Genomic DNA, 20,630 nt, shown 5'->3' with positions numbered 1-20,630 from the left:
CAGTACAGTACAGTACAGTACAGTACAGTACAGTACAGTACAGTACAGTACAGTACAGTACAGTACAGTACAATACAGTACAGTACAGTACAGTACAGTAAAGTTTTAAGTTGTGTGTTATCTATATTTTGAAACTAGAGCTGTGGTGTGTTCTGAAGTTCCTAAAAATTCAAAACCCGAGGATTGCGCAACATTTTTCAGGTAAAAATTTACCTTAGTAGTTTTGAAAATTCACAAAGATGTGTTGAGTTCTACTACATTTAAAGTTAAAAAAAGTTGCCACTTTCACAGTTGAAAATTTTGCTCGGTAAAAAATCTTACTTTTTGGTTCACCTATGTATTTCAATATTAAAAATATAGTTTTTGTTTGTTCGTTTTCAATAATGTATTTAAGATGATATCTAACTTCATGTAAGAATTTTAAAATGGCGTACATGTTGTTCTTAATTTTGAACAGATTGTTATGGATGTCCCACAATTTATTCATTTCCCCACATTCTGATGGTAATTACAAAGAAAATGTTATATATTGCGAACAAAATGTTTGATATTTCGAACAAAATGTTCAATATTACGAAGTAAATGTTCGATATTACGAAGAAAATGTTCGATATTATGCATAAAATATTAGAAATTACGAACAACATGTTCAATATTGCAAATAAATTGTTCGTTTTTATGAACAACAAATATGTTCTATATTTCAAACGACATCTTCAATATTTCGAACAAAATGTTCAATATTAGAAACAACATGTTCAACATTTCGAAGAAAATGTTTGATATCACGAAGAAAATGTTCGATATTACGAACAAAATGTTCGATATTACGAATAAAGTGTTTATTTTACGAACAAATATTCGATATTACAAACAAAATAAACATGCTCAATATTACGAACAATATGTTTGATATTACGAGCAAAATATTCGATATCACATACAAAATGTTCGATATTATGAACAAAATGTTCGATATTACGAACAAAATTTTCGATATTACGAACAAAATGTTCTTATTACGAACAAATCTTCGATATCATGAATAAAATGTTCGATATTACAAACAAATCGATATTACAAATAAATGTTCGATATTATGAATAAAATGTTCGATATTACTAACAAAATGTTCGATATTACGAATAAAATGTTCGATATTACGTTCAAATTTATTTGATTTTACGAACAATAGGTTCGATATTACGAGCAAAATGTTAGATATTACGAACAAAATGTTTGATATTACGAATAAAATGTTCATTTTACGAACATATGTTCGATATTAAGAACAAGTTTATTCGATTTTACGAACAAAATTTTCGATATTACGAACAAAATGTTGGATATTGCGAGCAAAATGTTCGATAATACGAATAAAATGTTCATATTACGAAGAAATAATCTATATTACAAACAAAACGTAAAAAAATTTAGTGAAATATTTAGGCAATATGATGCTGAAGATTGGAAAAGAAACCCTGGTAAGTTATATTGGAGGTATTATTGCGCTAGTCACTCTTATAGGGAACCCCCAATTGAAATGTTATCCTGTTTAGCTGATCAAATAAGGATATCTTATTCATCCTTGAAATGGTTTAAAAGGCACCGTTGTGAATCGAATATGTCTCTCAATAAATTTACTTAAAATTACGTTTGCAGTCCCTTTAAACCATGGCTTTAAAGCGGGCATTAGACTTAGTGGTGTCCTTCCGGTGGCAAAATTGATCTACAAGACTACACACGACATCTTTCAGGATTATTTCAACTTTCAAATTCCCCCCTCCCTTCCCGAGAAAGATTAGGGTAGATAATTATTAAATAAATGCGAAATTAGTAACAAGTTTAAAACATATAAGAAAAGAGAGTATTTGTGCAGGTGTCCTAATAAATAAATATTTTAAACATTTAGGAGGCTTCAAGTCAGTTTGTAGTTACACAGTTATATTTAAAACTGTTGAAGCTGCTACTGAGTTCCTAAACCTAGCTAAAGTAATGTATGGAAACGTTGAGTTAGATCGTCAAACTCAGCGGGATTACCACACTCTAAACAAAATGGGGAAACGGAACGTTTTGCTGGTTTCAGCTCAAAGGTTAGTTGATAAACTTTAATAATTTTGAAAAGTCCTTATCTGTCTATAGCTGATAAGTAATTCGACCCATCAGCCACAGTAAATACTAAGATGTAAGCCTAGAGGGGTGGGAGCCTGTTTGGATAACACACTTCATGGTAAGTATGATCCAGGGTCAGGAGGCATTTGGTCCAACTGCCGTATAGACTGTCACCGTTGACGTTGCATGTACGATTCTCGAATTTACAACGGTTCTGTAAAAGCTTTGTCTGATCAAGAATGAGTGAGATATTTATGTTTAACTCATCAAAAATTTATTATTTTCAATTTTGGTTTTTATACAGCAGTGCATCTCCCATTTATTCTTTATTACGTGATACAAAGGAATGAATTATCTGAAATAAACAGCAAACACTTCCATTAACACTTCCATTAACACTTCCATTAACACTTCCATTAACACTTCCATTAAAACAAATATTCAGACACCTAAAATGATCGGCCAATGGCCAAATTACTGTAGACAGTTTGATGCCTTTCACCTGGCTTATCAAAACAAACCCTGAAAGAGGAAGCTAGATTTTTTTTTAATTTAAAGATTTTTTGTTTTGCCGAAAAAAAAAATATTATAATTAAAGCAATATTTAGTTGATTTTTTTACACTGTGAAGAAAAATATACATGGAAAGGAAGTCAAACTTTAAAACGCCTTAATAATTTAATTAATTAGTACACTAAATTATGATGGAAGAAAGGCTTTCCCACTTCCGAGCCACATTTTCCTCATTTTCTCATCTGAGCCGCCTCCAAATTATTTTATAAATTAGACATCTGCGGCGGCTGCATGAGTTTGTTACAACAAAAACCGGTTTACTATCAGATTCTGTTCCTAGCGCACAAATGGTTCTCGTCTCTAGCTTCTCAAGACAAACAACGCATTCACAAGTAAGGAAGATTTAATTTAAACCCTGGTTGTCGTCTTTGTTTTAGTTTTGTCGTCTTTGTTTTAATTTTTTCGTCTTTGTTTTAATTTTGATCCTAGTATAAACTTAAAACAAACTCCACAGGGAGATTAATCAAGGAAGAGGCAGGGGAAACTTTCTCGAACCTCACAGATTGAAAGTTCACGAAACATTAATCATTTGTTTTAGTTAATTAAAGTTTAAAAATTTTAAATCTCAAGTGTGTGGTGCCCTCCCTTCTTTGATGCTGAAATGGGCGCGTTATGTTTTTTTTTAATTCGTTTGTTCATCGTTCGTTAACAACCCATTTCGTTCGTTTTTTTCAGTCGTGAGGATGTTTTTCGAAAAAAAATGTTCACAAACAACTTTTAAATCGTTCTTGAACGATCAAGGTCGTGAATAAGCGATTTAGAAATCGTTAACGATTTTAATTCCTTCGTTTTTTTCTTTATTTTTTCTTTCTCTTTTTTTCACACCAAAATTCGTTCATTTTGGAATATTTCGTTAACGAAAACACGACGCCCATCCATCCACACTCCACAGTTTAAAAGTCTCTTGTCTCATTATGTTGTTTTAAGGTAAGGCAGTTTGTATCTGATGAAGAAAATAAATTCAAGGAAATCAAATATCCAATTAAAATATTGAAAATGATAATGGGATAGATTGGTGGGTGGGTGGATACTGGGTAGGAAGGTAGGTGGGTGGGTAGGTAGGTTGGTTTGGGTGGGTGGGTTTTTGAGTTTTTAAATTTTTAAAATACTTAAACAAATAAATAAATAACTAAATTTTAAAATTTAATAGATAAATTAAGAATAAAAAATAGGATGGGTGGGTAAACAAATAAACAAATAAATAAATTTTAAAAATAAATAATTAGATAAATAAAGAATAAAAAATAGATAACTTAATTGACAAATAAATAATAGATTTGTAAGTTGACAGATGAATAGAAATAAATAAATTGTCAATTTACTAATGAATTAATGAATTGAAAAGTTGACAAGTTAATGATTGATAAATAAATTAGTTCATAAATGAACAAATGAATACAAGACTATGTGAAAGAATGAATAAATGAATTTTTCTTCCTCAACTTTCAAAACAAAGTACCCCTAATAAACCCTTCCACTATTTTCTCCAAAAAAAGAATCAACATTAAGGAAATTTTGGTTGGATTTTTTTTAAAGAATTTTTATCGCTTTATTGGGAAAAATGTGTTCTTTTGTAAATAAATGAAAATTGTTTTAAATGGATCCTGATTCAAGGATATTTCTGGGATATTTCGCATCGAAGACAATATGGAAGAAAATAAAGGAAGTGAAAACCGAAAGTTTCTTCAAAGATACGTCTTCCTCTTCAGTTCTGTTCAATCTGCTGAGATGTTTGTTCAATCCAAACTTGATTTTGGTAACACTCGGCTCAGGTATTGTTGATCTTTACTTTTGGAGTTTCAAAAATTTGATTTTGACGAAAAGAGTTTTCCCCAATTGAATTTAGTTTAAAGGGATTGTAGACGCAATTTCAAGTCACCCTGAAATCTAAGATAGCAATGTCTGATCTACAACGGTTCCCTTAAAAATTTGTCTGATCAAGTATGAATTAGATATCCATGTTTTTGTTTCTTAAAACTGTTTATTTTCATTTGCGGGTTCTTCTCTGCAAAAGTGACGTGTTCATTTCTTGCCTTTAAAAATCAATATAGAAATTATGAGAATTAAACAATTTGCAAGTCAGAAAAACGATGGTATATTCCATTGATCAGATCAAAGTTTTTAAGGGTACCGTTGTGAATCTGGCATTGTAATCTTAAACATGGAGGTTCCATTGAAATTACGCCTACAGTCCCTTTAAGAATGATTTTTTAAATCGCCTATCGCTTGGGTTTAGATTTTTAAGGTTGACTGAACAATAACATGAACTAGAGAAATTGATTCAAGTATCTGTACGTACTACGTAGTTCTTCCACGTCTCGCTGTTCAGGGCAACATTGTTCCGAGATCTAGAAAAGCACCTAAACGTGTTGGATCAGGTCAAGAACTTCATCGACGACGGAGAAGACGCCGAAGCCAGTCCAAAACAGAGAGCTGTTGTCCTTGGACACAATCCGGAATTAGGTTTGGATTCATTTTAAAAAAAACGAATAAAAAGTGTTTTGTCAATGATAGAGTTGTCTCAGGAACTAAAGACGCAATTTCAAGCAACCATTTATTTAAAGGAGTTTTTCATGAACATGTTTGATTTCAACAATTCCCTTTTTCCAATGTCTTTCCTGCATAAACCCACAAATTATTTTAAAAAGAAACCATATATTGTTCCCTATACAAATTATTGTTACATACTCGAGCCTTTAACAGTTAAAAAACCAAGTCGACTGGTTTTTACTTAACCCAAGTGCAACCAAAACTCTAGTCTTGACTAGAGTTTCCAGAGAAAAAGGAAAATAGCGAAAATTTTGCGAAAAAAAAATAATGAGAAAATTTCGCGAAAAAAAATAATGAGAAAATTTCGCGAAAAAAAAATAATAAACAAATTTTGTGAAAATGTGGAATTTAAAAAATGCAACATTTTTGCGAAAATTCATCAAAAAAGACAAAAATTTTCAGAATACTAGGCTATGCGAAAAAAGTTTTCGGGGGAATTATCCCGCTCGAAATATAAAGCGACATAATGTATAGGTTTAAGAACTTTTTCATCCTTTTTCATCTTTTTTATTCTTTTTCATCCTTTTTCATCCTATTTCATCCTATTTCATCCTTTTTCATTCTTTTTCATCCTTTTTCTTCCTTTTTTATTCTTTTTTATCCTTTTTCATCCTTTTTCATCCTTTTTCATCCTTCATCCTTATTCATCCTTTTTCATCCTTTTTCATCCTTTTTCATCCTTTTCCATCCTTTTTCATCCTTTTTCATCCTTTTTCATCCTTTTTCATCCTTTTTCTTCTTTTTTCATCCTTTTTCATAAAAAAATCATTCATCCTCCTAAAAATCATAGATATTTTACAAATGAGCAAGGAAACCCTAAAAAATATATTGAGCTCCGCACATACATCCCTAACTCCTGCGGAGGCGGAGAAAAAAAATTTCGAAATGTACAATCAAAAACAAATTATTTTTAAATATTTTCCATCATTACATTTATTTTAGATCCAACGGATGAGTTTGAAGCTAAATTGCGGAAACACTTGAAATCGGTTCGTGGGATGTTTCTCTGTGCTTCATCTTGTATTGTGGGAGGACAAAACAAGGAAATAATTTAAATATTATTTTACAACAACAAATTTCAAAATTTTTGATAGAAAACCCAAAATTTCAATTTCCAATGGTTACATTATATTCACAATCCCATTTTTGGCAAATTTCAGTTAATACTTTATGATACAATTTTAAAGAAACAATATTCGTATAAATCCAAAATTAAAAACATGTTAAATGCATTATGGACCTAATTTGAGATATTTTAACGGTGAATCTGTAACGGTTGGAAATAAAAAATTTATGGAAATTGGGCGTATTGTTATTAAATTATTAAATTGCAGTACATCGTGACATTTAAAAACGTAATGGCGGCTCGGAGCGCAACAAAATCGGAGAATATTGAATCTGAAGCGTTTAAATCTCGTCTTCTTATCTACTCTCTAGGTATTTTTATTTCATAATGTATTGAAGAAAAGGATTCGCTTCCTTTTTTGAATTGTATCCAGTCAAAGCTGGGTTTCCAAGTTATTTTACAAATCACGAATGAACAAATTATGTGATGCTTTTAAAGTTTATTAAGCTTATTTAATATTTGTTACAAAGAATACAAAGATTTTCAATGGTTTCTTTTATTCGGAAAAAAAACATGCATTTTGTCAAAGGGAAATTAAAGAGTATATTAACCCATGAAGGGAAGGTAGGTGACGTAATCTGAGGCCGAATTTAAAGAATTTGAGCCACGGCTTAAATTTAAGCCGCGGCTCAAATATGTTTGGTTTCATTTAAAATTGTATTCAATTTTTCAACATTTGAGCCGGCGCTCAATTAAAACCGGCTTTTGTGGAATTTGAGACGCGGCTTAAATTCATTAAATTCGGACACTGTTTATAGAGTTACATGTCCTATTTACAACGGTATCCTTAAAACATCTATCTGATTACCATTGAGAAAATTATTCTCGTTTTCTATCTTAAAAGTGACGATTCTGTTTATTTTCTTCCTTGTCCTTGCAGCATAAATCCGCAAGACTCTTTTTAAAGAAACCACAAGTGAAATAAATCAATTCTAAGGTTGTAAAATAAGGGTTTAAAGGATACCATTGTGACTCGGACATCCCACTTTTCAAATGTAGAACCAGTCGAAAATACGTCTACAGTCCCTTTAAGGGTTCAGTGGCCCTTTTAACAAAGGCACTTTTCTGTACTTTGGAAATATCAAATTAATGCAATTTGTATAGGTGGATCTGTTTCAACCAGCCATGATGTATTTTTTACCCATCTGGAAGCAATCGAAAATTTGATAAAAATTGAGTTTCCAGGTGTTTCATGGCAAAGCACTGGCTCATTTATAACTTAATTTTTACAAAATTGTTGTTTATTATTGTTTTTTTTGTTTTGTTTTTGGATATTTTATATTTTGAATTTTGGTTTTTCTCAGATTATATATTCCATATGAAGTATGAGACACATAAAACCTAGGTTGATCATTTTAGGAAAGTATTGAAAGTCTTCTGAGTGTTTCTTTGATTGAGCCAGTTGTTAGCCATGATAAGCCGGGCGGTGCCGACCATAGCACTAACTATCGGGATGTGCTTTTTCGAGCAATCTCTGTCTTTTTTACAGGATTGAATCCTGTGTACTTTTACGTTAAGTAAAAGGTTTTTAAAAAAAACATCTGAAATTATTATCATGTTCTAGATGAATATTTGAGGATTAGAGAACGATTAATGATGATTAAACGAAGAACCAAGCCAAAATTATTGTAAGTAAAGAACGGGAGTGTTCATGAAAAATGTATTATTTTAAGGGAGTATTCATGATAAATGTAAAATTTAAAGGGAGTGTTCATGATAAATGTAAAATTTAAAGGGATTATTCATGATAAATGTAAAATTTAAAGGGAGTATTCATGATAAATGTAAAATTTAAAGGGATTATTCATGATAAATGTAAAATTTAAAGGGATTATTCATGATAAATGTAAAATTTAAAGGGAGTATTCATGATAAATTTAATATCTTAAGGGATTGGTCATGAAATTGTAGTTCTATATGTATTTAATATGATCTTAGTTCCATATGTATTTATTTAACCTTCTATATGTATTTATTATGACCTCAAATCCATATTTATTTGTTTAACCTCCTATATGTATTTAATATGATGTTAGGCACTTACCCAAAGAATTTTTCCCAAGTTTCAATTTCCAAAGGGTAATTTCCCAAGTTGCAACTTGCCAAATGTGCAATTTCCCAAGCGGCAACTTCCCAAGTCTGTCTTAGCCGCAGCGCTCGGCCACCAGCCTGTTCTAGCCTAGCGCTCGGCCCGCTAGCCCATCTTAACCACCGCGCTCGGCCCCCATTCCCTTTGGGAAGTTGCCACTTGGGAAATTGTCACTTGGGAAGTCACCCTTGGGAAAATGCATTTGGGAAAGTACCTAACACCTTTAATATGACTGCAGTTCCACATGTATTGATTTGAACCTCTATATATATTTAGTAATATTAGTACCATATTTGTTTATTAGGGATTCCTCCTGCAACAATTATTACGAGTGCTTCAAAGTTGAGGATGAATCAATTTTGAAAATAAAGGAAAACACAAGATCAAATTAATTTCATTATTATGGTCGATTTAGGAAATATCCACCTATCCAAGTGAACCCTCGGTGTAAGAGTTTCATAACAGATTTACAACGATACTTCTCAACTTTTTATTTAAGTAACAAAGACTCCTTAAATGGCTCGAGTCTTTTATTTAATTTAACAGGCCTTGTAAGATTTATTTAAGAATGAATACTCTTAGAGGATTTTTTCCTTGGTTACCTTATTTGATTTGATCCGATCTTCTCTGATCTGATCTGGAATACCCTTAATCCCGATCGCTTAGTTTTGATATCCTCTGTGGACACTTTTGATTTTCTGCTTAATCCTCTCTTTTTGGATATCAGTGATTTCTCTGTTCTCTTTGGATATCAGTGATTTCTCTGTTCTCTTATTGGTTGAAACCAAATGTCCTGGCTTCTGATTAGCTATTATAGTTGCGCACACTTCAGGATATCGAATAAAGATTAAATCAGATTAACAAAAGATTGAGATCAAGTATTGATCTCGTTATCCACAATACAAGAATTCCCAGCTCTGATCCGATTCGATTCGATTTGGTTTTTCTTATGATGTACAAATTAACTAGACATTGAGTTCGAACATCTTTTTGGAATTGATTTAGATTTTTTAAGGCGCATTTTTGAGACTATTTTTAAATGCTATATTCGTGAATTTTTATTTTGTGTTTTAAAAAATAGATTTTGAAATATAAATGTAGTTCAACCCAGACAACGATAACTGTAAAGCATCAGATCCGGTCCGGAGACAGAATGCAATTATTAGGTACAGTCATAAATAGAAAGACCTGGAATTAATGGACAGTTAATCAGGGGACTATAACAATTTAAATGCTCAAAAAGGCAGACCGCATTTTGGAAATGACAGGACTAGAGCGATTAAATTGATTATCGTTCTATTAATAAACTTTGTCAAATTCAATTGTAAAGTTGTCTGATTAATTGTAAATTCCGAGACTGGTATAGTTTATCGGAGGACATTTTTTTCCCACAAAAACATTACACACAACCAACAAGCCTCGTCGGAAACAATATAAAAGAACCCACCGACTCAAACTATCATTTTCTAATCACTATATTACATATTATATATCACATTACACACAACCAACAAGCCTCGTCGGAAACAATATAAAAGAACCCACCGACTCAAACTATCATTTTCTAATCACTATATTACATATTATATATCACATTACACACAACCAACAAGCCTCGTCGGAAACAATATAAAAGAACCCACCGACTCAAACTATCATTTTCTAATCACTATATTTTTTCACCTTGATTGTGTAATCCTTTGATATTTCAAATTTTATCTTTTTGCACTACTAGATTTCATAGTTTAAATGATTAGGTTGCCAAGATATAGTGATTTGAAAATGATAGTCAAGAAATCATTTTCTTGTTCTGTTTCTTAGTATTAGCAGGTGACCATAGGTTACTTAAATGCTCTTATAGGTTACTTAAATGCTCTTAGTATTAGCAGCTGACCATAGGTTACTTAAATGCTCTTAGTATTAGCAGCTGACCATAGGTTACTTAAATGCTCTCCCTGAATAATCATGATCAACCATCATTTTTCAGCCTTAAAAAAAATATTTCTGGCAACTTTTGGATCCCTCAGTATAGTTTATTTATGAACAATGAATTATTTATGCAAAGATGGAAATAAATGAAATTGCATCACAGGCATTGAGCAATTCTTGCATTCTAGTTTTCTTTGAACAATAGCTTATTCTTTTAATTTGAAATTTGCGGATCCAATAAACTATGTTTTTTCTGTAGGATTGGCACCGGGAGAGTTCGATGATTTGGTAATCTGCAAGTTCTCTAGTAAGCATTTTCTTCTTTTTTGCTACAGCCCAGATTTAATTTGATTTGATTTGATTTGATTTGATTTGATTTGATTTGATTTGATTTGATTCCTGCTGGGTTTTTAATTTCCGGCTTCTGATTGACTGTCCAGTTTATGCAAACGACACTCTGATTGGTTTAGTTTTAGACAGTTTTCTGGATATCAAAATAAAGATTATATTAAACCGCAGATTAACAAATTAGCATTGATCTCGATATCCACAATTCTAATGTTTTCAGCTCTGATTTGATTTGATCTAATTTGTAGAGGGGAAAGTGCATGGTTTGAAGGGAGAGAGGATACCGAAAACTAAGGAAATATTGGCCTATATGAAGGATAATCACCCTGGTTATCTCAAGGTTCATGAGTTCAAGAAAGGTCTATTTTTTATCAGGTAAATCAGAAGAAGGGAAATGTTTCATGTTATATCAGGGGGTTGGGGTTGGGGTCGAATCCTCTGCCAAAAAGAAATCTGAACAATCTTTCTCTTAAAAAAAAATAAGAATAACTTATTTCCAGATTTGAAAACAGTGAGAGGGCTGAAGCATTCCACGATCTACCATACTGTTACTATATGGTAGGACTTCTTTAAAGGAGGGATACTAGCATTAAACATTTTCTTTTCTTCAAGATACAAGCTCAGTCAAATAAATATTAAAACGGCGTCGTCATGTAATTTACATTTTTTAATCTAATTTTTATTATTTCTTATAATCCTAAAATTTTATCAACATAGAGTCCGAATTTGATGAATTTGAGCCGCGTCTCAAATCCCTTAAAAGTCGGTTTCAATTGAGCGCCGGCTTAAATATTGAAACATTGAGTGGAACCAACCATATTTGAGCCACCGATTAAATTTAAGCCGCAGCTCAAATTCTTTAAATTTGGCCTTAGGTTGCACATTGGACAGCAGCATAGGAACAATCGCAAAAGTGTATTCTCAATTTTATTGCTGGTTTATTTATTTAACCAAAGAACGAGAAAATTAAATGATAATATTTGGCAACTTTTTATACATTAATCCTAATAATAGTTAAAATAATAATAGCCAGTCAGCTATTATTCCATGAAAATAATAATATCCAGTCAGCTATCATTCCGCAAAAATCAAGCTCAGCTGATAAATTATAAATAAATCTATTTTATAATTTTTTTCGGATTTTGAAATATACTAGTTTTAGGACTTAAAAAATAACATAATATTGTATTTCTTTAAAAAACAAGAAACTGGCCACTCGCAGAATTTCATCATTTTATAATACTGATGTCTTTGCAACCTGTATTTATATTTTAAACTTTGATCATTTGATCTAGTAGGACTCCTGTGTCATTAGGATTAGAAAATTAAAGTTGAGTCGAGTTCTATTATGTTTTCCCTCTCAAAGTTAAGTTGGAACGGTAAAAAAAAACTTTAAATAAAATTTAAAATCTTAACTTTAAAAAATCAGGAATATCCGGTGGAGAGGTTCCGAATCTGGGATTATTTGGGAGATAATACTATGGCATCTTTATACCGCCATGAGATAACCCCTCATCTTTATCCAGAAAGGTAAAAACCCTTTTTATTTTTGCGAACAATCCCTTTAAGAAATTCTTAACCAGAGATCAAAACTTTTGCGTAAAAAAGTAACAATCTCTTGTTAGATACTTTGCCAGGTACCTAGTTTCCAGTGATAATTTACCAGGCGTTACTTTGCCATGTTGCATATGACAAAGTTTCCATGTTACATAAGACAAAGTGTCAATGTTACATATGTCAAAGTTGCCATGTTACATATGACAAAGTTTCCATGTTACAAATGACAAAGTTGTCATTAATGACAAAGTTGTCATGTTACATATGACAAAGTTGTCATGTTACATATGAAAAAGTTTCCATGTTACAAATGACAAAGTTGTCATTAATGACAAAGTTGTCATGTTACAAATGACAAAGTTGTCATGTTACAAATGACAAAGTTGTCATGTTACAAACGACAAAATTGTCATGTTACATATGACAAAGTTGCCATGTTACATATTACAAAGTTGCCACGCTACATATGACAAAGTTGCCATAATAAATATTACTAAGTTGCCATGTTACATAATGCAAAGTTGTCAAGTTACATATGACAAAGTTTCCATGTTGCATAAGACAAAGTGTCCATGTTTCATATGTCAAAGTTGCCATGTTACATATGACAAAGTTTCCATGTTACATATGACAACGTTTCCATGTTACAAATGACAAAGTTGTCATGTTACAAACGACAAAGTTGTCATGTTACATATGACAAAGTTGTCATGTTACATATGACAAAGTTTCCATGTTACATATGACAAAGTTTCCATGTTACAAAAGACAAAGTGTCCATGTTACATATGTCAAAGTTGCCATGTTACATATGACAAAGTTGTTATGTTACATATGACAAAGTTTCCATGTTACATAAGACAAAGTTTAAATGTTACATATGTCAAAGTTGTCATGTTACATACGACAAAGTTGCCATGCTTTATATGACAAAGTTTCCATGTTACAAATGACAAAGTTGTCATTAATGACAAAGTTGTTATGTTACATATGACAAAGTTTCCATTTTACATATGACAAAGTTGGCATGTTACAAATGACAAAGTTTCTTTGTTACATATGAAAAAGTTTTCATGTTACATGGTCACTTGACAAAATGGTCACCTGGCAAAATAGTCACCTGACAAAATGGTCACCTGACAAAATGGTCACCTGGCAAAATGGTCACCTAGCAAAAGAAAGTGCTTAATCCCTGCCATGGTTTCTGACACGGAATATCAGAGAGAAATTAATTTTATCCTTTATACTTCAAAAGATACAGATACCTGCTTGACCCAGAGATTAAAATTATAGTTTTGACAAAAGTATTCATTGCTTGAGTTATTGCAGGGACAAGTTTATAAGCGGAGCTTATGTTGGCATAGACGTGATAGGATTCAAACATATGGAGGTGAATTGTTTCAGGCTTAAGATTCAAGATTCTATCAAACTGAATTATAACTAAGTCAATTTTAAGGTTCTTTTTTATTTTACCAGGAACCCGCTGATTATCTTAATGATCTAAGATTTTTAATATCTCATGTTCTGAATAAATTAAGTTCTTTTAATTTTTTAAAAATTTTTCTTTAACTTTGCTGTGGTCAAATATTTTGCTAGTGAATAAAATAGTTTCAGCCGTATTTTTAGTTTTTATTATTTTTTCTTACTTTTGCTTAAACTTTGCCTTAGTCAAATATGTTGCTATAGTGAAAAATTAGTTTCAAGTCTTATTTTCACTTTTTAATTTTTTTGTACTCTTTCTGAAACTTTGCTGTAGTCAAATATTTTGCGAGTAAAAAAATAGTTTTAACCTTATTTTAAGTTTTGAAAACATTTTTTGTTACTTTTGCTTACACTTTTCTTTAATCAAACATTTTGTTCGTGAAATGAATAGTTTCACAATTATTTTAAGTTTATAAAATCAATTTTTCTTTTGCTTAAACTTTCCTTTAGTCGAATATATTGCTATTGAAGAAAAAAATCAAATCGAATCAGAGTATCTAAATTCTTAAATGATAATAATCTTAAATTAATAAGGATTCTGAGAAGAAAGCTACCGAGGATAAGATGATGATGAAGATGAAAGATGTTCCAGTTAGGTAATAAACAAATACAATCAGAGCTGGGATTTTTTGTGTTGGATGTATATAATCCCGATTGTTTGATTTCGATATGCACTGAGAACACTTTTGAATAAATTTAAGTTGAAAGTATTTGAAATTTGTTTCCGCATACGAAACTCTGATTGGTTGAATTTTAGACACTTTATGTATATCGAATAAAGATTCAATAAGTCTGTATATTAACAAAAGATCGTTTTCTTTTTGGATCGTTTTATCTTACATGTTTTATCTTGCATGTTTTATCTTACATGTTTTATCTTAAATGTTGTATCCAGCGTTTCGGATCCGGATCCGGATCCGGTCGGATCCGTATCAGAGTCAGGATCCGGATCCATCATCACATCCTTACACAATGCCAAATTTGTACTCTGAATGAAAGTGTAGTCATAAAACGAACCAACTTAGCTTAGCACACATCAATAATCCCGAGATTCTTAATTCTGGTCAAAGGATTATATATATTTATCTTAACTTTAACATTAACACATTAACATACATTAATATTAACATAATCTTTGTTTTTGAAGTAAACAATTCATTAAAGTTTATGGTTGTCAGTATATAAAGATAACATTAACATTAACATTAACATTAACATTAACATTAACATTAACATTAACATTAACATTAACATTAACATTAACATTGACTTTAAACAATTCAATAAAATTTGTGGTTGTCAGTATATAAGGTTAACATTAACATTAACATTAACATTGACTATAAACAATTCAATAAAATTTTTGCTTGTCCTTATATAATGTTAACATTAACATTAACATTAACGTTGACTATAAACAATTCATTAAAGTTTATGCTTGTCAGTATGTTAGCATTAACAATAACATTAACATTGACTTTAAACAATTGATGTTTATTTATATGTTAATATCAATTAACATTAACATTTGTATGTTAATATTAACACTAATTATATTTATTAAATCTTCAATGGTCTCATTTAGAGCCTCTAATGAACTTAGCTTAGCGCACATCAATAATCCCGAGATTCCTAATTCATAAGTTTTGACTTCTATATTATTATGTTCAGAAAATTGATGTGGGTTGGAGAGACTGAAAATCCTGTTCTTAGGATTATTATTCATGAGGAAGTAGAGGTTGTGGTTAAGTAAGTGTTTTTTCATGTGTATATATATATTTTTTTTTAATATTAATTTTAAGTAAATTGAACATCAAAAAGTAAGTACTTTTTGATACTTTTTACTCAAAAATAAAATGTGTTACCCTGAAAACAAATTTTTTTTCAATTCAGCGAATAAACCCTTTAAAAAAAATTATTATCTGAGGTGAAAAAAATAGATTTTTTAAAGCGGGGGGGGGGGGTAAATACAAAAAGTAATATAAGAGGTGTTCAAAAGTTTTTCTCATTCTTAAATTCAGATGAACTTTACAGCAGTTACCTTAAACATGGGCCAATCGGACCCCTTCTAGTTACCTTAAACATGGGCCAATCGGACCCCTTCTAGTTACCTTAAACATGGGCCAATCGGACCCCATCTAGTTACCTTAAACATGGGCCAATCGGACCCCTTCTAGTTCTGGCCTTTTTGAAGAAACGATGTTACACAATTGATTTTAGCAGAAATTTATTCATCATTTATCTTTTTTTAATTTTCATATTTTTTTTAATTGGTGAATATCTAAGATGTTATCTAACACTTTTAAGTCGATAAAATGTCGAAAAACTATTATTAATTTTTGAATGATGAAAATCTAGAACATTTTTATATAAAACAGGGACTGAATTTTTCTAATTGGAGATGTTGGTGAATTATTTATACCACCATCAAAATCTGAATTATTAATTCAAATCCCTTAATAATATTTAACTTTGAATCGGTGACTCAGGATTTGAACCGGCGGTAAATTGTTCAACAACCTTTTCAATTCATAAAATTTGGTTCGTGGTTTTTTTATTCTTAAGAGCTCTCTAGAAAAACGCAGAGTGACTAACTAATTATGAAAAGTCAATGACAACCTAAAATTATTTGGGAAATGCATTCGAATATTTAAAATAAAATTAGCAAAATTACTAACTCATAGTTACTCCCACTGTTTATCCGCCTTGGTCTTAAAAAACGTTCGTATGGTTGCCCATGAAATTTAATAATTCTATAATTTTTTAGCCTATTTCACCCCGGGTACCCATTATGTTTGGGCGTATATGAATTGCTTTCAAAATGAAAATGTAAAAAGATGGAAGTTTTTTTATTTAGGCAGATTAAGGTATTTGTGAACGATCCTGACAGAAACAAGCTGCAGTTTCTTTTGTACAAGGAACGTGTTTATTATCCTAACAACCATTTTTCTTCGTATATTATATGAAAGTTACAGATATGAGATTGGTCGGTTTTCTCTATTTTTATTAGTTGATTTTTAAGAAATTTTAAAAATTGAAATGTTTTCGATGGCTAAAACTTTTTTAGATCTTGTGAGGGTTCTACATTAACTTGGAACCGATCGGTTCAGCCGTTTTAACCATTATTGGATAAATACAAACAAATGTATATGAAGAAAAGTTAAATCAGATTTATCTTTAAATACCCCCCCCCCCCTCTTAATGATTATCCATACATACATTTGTTTCACCCTATTTAGCCACAAATTAAATTCCATTTTCATTTAAAATTATTTATTTTTTAACTTAATGAATGCGTTAAAAAGGAATCTCAAGAAAACCTGGAGAAAAGAAAAAGAGAAGAATCGAGGAAGAGACCATGTTCTGAATCAGATCCTGTATCCAGCAAAAGACGATAAAAAATACGAATGAAAATCTTTAATGGAGAAGATGCCAAAAGTGTGTTTTTCTGTGAGTTTCTTCATTGAATCCGCAAATAAAAATAAACAGTTTAAAGAAACAAAGACATTGATATCTAATGCATAATTGATAAGACAAAGGTTTCAAGGGTACCGTTGTAAATCGGGCATTGACATCTTAGCTTCAAAGGTCTCTTGAAATTACACTTGCAGTCCCTTCATGGCACTTGTAAATGTAATTTCAAGTCCAATGCTGTTTTTAAAATTGGAATAATCATGTTTATTTTCTGTGATTCCCGGGAAAATTTTTTTTTTATAAAACTGTTTGCGTTAAAAGTTATCAACAACTACACACGTTCCTGGGGTGACAACATCATCCTTGGTCCGACAAAAGTTTGAAGAGTACCATTGTGAATCGGACAATTCGCGGGTCATTTGAAATTACGTGTACAGTCCCTTTAATGAAGTTTTGTATCCAGCATTTATTTTCACGTGAACCAGTTCTGCGTTACTTAAAAAAAATTTTATTTTAACAGAAATGTCGGTTCATTACTAAACTTTTTCTGAATGATATTTTTTTATGTTTAATTCTTGTCAACCAAAAAATACTTATTTTCGTACTTGCTGGAAACCTATTTAAACTTGTTTTATTTTCTAATGTTTTGTTCAACTTTTTATTTGTATTTCTTATTGTACTTGTACCTTAGACATTTTGGTTACTTTTTTTCATGACAACGAGTTCTGGTTCATGTACATCTATTAACTGTAGAAGTTTCTTTATTTCTAGATTCGATGTCTTTACAGATATTAAAGAAATTAGGTTTTAATTTTATTCAAAAGATTATCCTGAGGAAACCATTTTAATTGATTTTCAAGACGTTTTATTAATCCTTCTGGGCTAGTTGTTTCTTCAAAAGATGTGTATTGTGTTTTTTATATCAATTCAATCTGGGCCGAAATTTGTATGCTCTTTTGTAACCCTTGTATCTCGTAACTAAATCCATAATTGTTCTGGATCTTTACAAGGATAATTTGTAAACTTGTTTAGTTTGTTAGATTTGTTAATTTTCTCCCTTTTCAACATAATCTAAATATTTCAAATAAATAATTTAAAATCACTAACAATAGATTTCAACCCCTTAATTATTTAAAGCAATTTTACAATTTTTTGTTGTAACACCTTTTCAATAAAATGTCTAAACATTTTTCCAGATATTTTATTTTGTGCTTCAAAGTAAAATGATGATATAAACCTGTCCTTTATACCTGAATACAATATTTTTCCAGATATTTTATTTTGTGCTTCAAAGTAAAATGATGATATAAACCTGTCCTTTATACCTGAATACAATATTTTTCTCTTCTGAACCTGTTCAGTATATTCGAATAAATCTACGGATGATACATTTTAAACTTTCAAACTCTAATTTGATATATATTCCTGATGATATCTTTTCTCCTCCATTTTGTTAATTCCCAGGATTGGGAGTAGTTTAAGTGCTGATTATAATGCGCGACTCATCTCAGACAAGATAAAGAAATAAAGAAAATAGATAGCGTGACTTCATCCCATACATCCAATTTATCCTTCCATCATATTTTTCCTATTCATCCATTGCATCCTTTTCTCATATTCATCCCATACATTCCTTGTATTCTTTCATCATATTCATCCTATCCAATATCCATCCATTTTATCCTTCCATCATATTCATCCTTTTCATTCATTTTATCCTTCCATCATATTCCTCCATTTTATCCTTCCATCATATTCATCCTATCCATCTTTTTCATCCTTCCATTATATTTATCCTATCCATCCATTAGATCCTTTAATCATATTCATACTATCCTTCCCATCATATTCATCCTATCCATCCATTTTATCCTTCCACCATATTCATCCTATCCATCCATTTTATCCTTCCATCATATTCATCCTATCCATCCATTTTATCCTTCCATCATATTCATCCTATCCATCCACCTAATCCTATCCATCCATTTTATCCTTCCATCATATTCATCCTATCCATCCATTTATCCTTCCATTATATTCATCCTATCCATCCATTTTATTCTTTCGTCATATTTATCTTATCCATCCATTTTATCCTATCCATTATATTCATCCATGTTATCCTTCCATCAAATTTATCTGACCCAACCTGATCTAACCCCCCCGGATATAGAAAGAAAATTACGGTTGAAAACGAAAACGAAACGGATGGGTAAAAACAGCAGCTTTCGTTCTTTTTTCGGCTATAATTACAGGAAACTTGCCTAAAAAATTATGTTTTTGATGTTTATAGATGTCTTCAGTCGTTAATAAAATTGTGATTGTTATCTAACGGTAGTTTTAAAAAACGGAAAATACCGTTAACAAACCGTTCGGTCGGATGAGTCGGATAAGATGGTCAAATAAACAAGGAGCACACAGTCACAAAAACATTCATCTGGAAACTATCGCTAAAACTTATCCAGAGATTATGATTGGTACTTCTTAAGTCTAAAATAGCGACCTGGAGGAGGGAGGGACGCCATGAGCCTCCACCACCAGACAGCACAGCTTTTTTTAAACCTTGGGTTTTATGTGCATAAAAAATGTTAACAATTTTTTTGACGTAGTGGCATAAGAATCAAGAATTAAGATTAGAGTTAATTATTAATTGTCACGATTACATTATAGATTATAACATTTGTCCTAAAACTTTAAACATTTCTTACGCAGAAAAGGAAGATAAATTTTCCCATTTTTCTCTAAAACCCTTGAAGCACTCCAAAATCCTGGGAGCAGCCACCCCTCCCTCGGTCAACAAGACTCAGATAGAATTTGTACTATATAAATGCGTATTTCTTTACACTGTGCACATGGAGCTGGTTCAGGACAAGGTACTAATGCAAGGAAAGTTAATTACGGTTGTGTATACTCTGCGTACATATTGAAACCAGTTCTCTCTGGGCGGATTTTGTAAACAAGAATAGATGCATCGGTGTTCGTTTAGTATCCGAGGTGGTTAAAAGCATTAAATTTTGATCATTTTGATAATTCACATAATAGTTTCCTATGACCAGAATATTTCATTGATTATTTTTGTGAAAATGGATTCCATGTCAGGCTGTGGAATCCGTCTTGTTGTTACTTTTCCACCCAAAGACAGTACACTGCAGCAGTACAAAAAATGCGTACACCTCTGAAATAACTTTCCTTGCATTAGTACCTTGGTCCAGGATTTTTTACTTGGCATTTTAGTTCCGTCTATTCAGGTCTTTGGTGGGATAATTATAATCATAGAGAATAAATAGAATATATATTAGAGAGGAATTTAGACAATCCTTCAGTATGAATTTTGTCAGTCCCTTTCATCCTGAAAAGGAATTCAAAGTGTAAAAATCATGTAACTGTTCACAAATTATACGCAGTAGAGTACATTAATAAAGTATGTTCCCTAGACTACATTTCAAAA

General features: G+C 31.2%; 1 protein-coding gene across 2 annotated transcripts in view; it reads left to right on the top strand.

Annotated features, from left to right (window-relative positions):
* Positions 1–18,522, top strand: part of LOC111702196 (uncharacterized) — a 23,707-nt gene extending 5,185 nt beyond the window's left edge. The window contains exons 8-29 of one of the 2 annotated variants that reach the window (XM_023473807.1): positions 135–201; positions 1,450–1,484; positions 1,913–2,093; positions 2,899–3,016; positions 3,612–3,650; positions 4,299–4,456; positions 5,014–5,147; positions 6,177–6,277; positions 6,569–6,671; positions 7,925–7,988; positions 8,754–8,820; positions 9,531–9,615; positions 10,638–10,685; positions 10,975–11,101; positions 11,227–11,284; positions 12,156–12,256; positions 13,613–13,673; positions 14,300–14,361; positions 15,437–15,514; positions 16,623–16,683; positions 17,071–17,304; positions 18,040–18,522. In XM_023473807.1, the coding sequence (XP_023329575.1) occupies positions 135–201; positions 1,450–1,484; positions 1,913–2,093; positions 2,899–3,016; positions 3,612–3,650; positions 4,299–4,456; positions 5,014–5,147; positions 6,177–6,277; positions 6,569–6,671; positions 7,925–7,988; positions 8,754–8,820; positions 9,531–9,615; positions 10,638–10,685; positions 10,975–11,101; positions 11,227–11,284; positions 12,156–12,256; positions 13,613–13,673; positions 14,300–14,361; positions 15,437–15,514; positions 16,623–16,683; positions 17,071–17,163 (1,841 nt within the window). In that variant the 3' untranslated portion in view covers positions 17,164–17,304; positions 18,040–18,522. The remainder of the gene's footprint in view (positions 1–134; positions 202–1,449; positions 1,485–1,912; positions 2,094–2,898; positions 3,017–3,611; positions 3,651–4,298; positions 4,457–5,013; positions 5,148–6,176; positions 6,278–6,568; positions 6,672–7,924; positions 7,989–8,753; positions 8,821–9,530; positions 9,616–10,637; positions 10,686–10,974; positions 11,102–11,226; positions 11,285–12,155; positions 12,257–13,612; positions 13,674–14,299; positions 14,362–15,436; positions 15,515–16,622; positions 16,684–17,070; positions 17,305–18,039) is intronic. The other variant, XM_023473806.1, reaches the window with a different exon arrangement.
* The last annotated feature ends 2,108 nt before the right edge of the window (positions 18,523–20,630 follow it).

The sequence above is a fragment of the Eurytemora carolleeae genome, unplaced genomic scaffold, assembly GCF_000591075.1.
Source record: "Eurytemora carolleeae unplaced genomic scaffold, Eaff_2.0 scaffold141, whole genome shotgun sequence".
Lineage (NCBI taxonomy): Eukaryota > Metazoa > Arthropoda > Copepoda > Calanoida > Temoridae > Eurytemora > Eurytemora carolleeae.
Note: the sequence above shows the minus strand (reverse complement) of the source record. Positions and strands in the feature narration are given on the sequence as shown.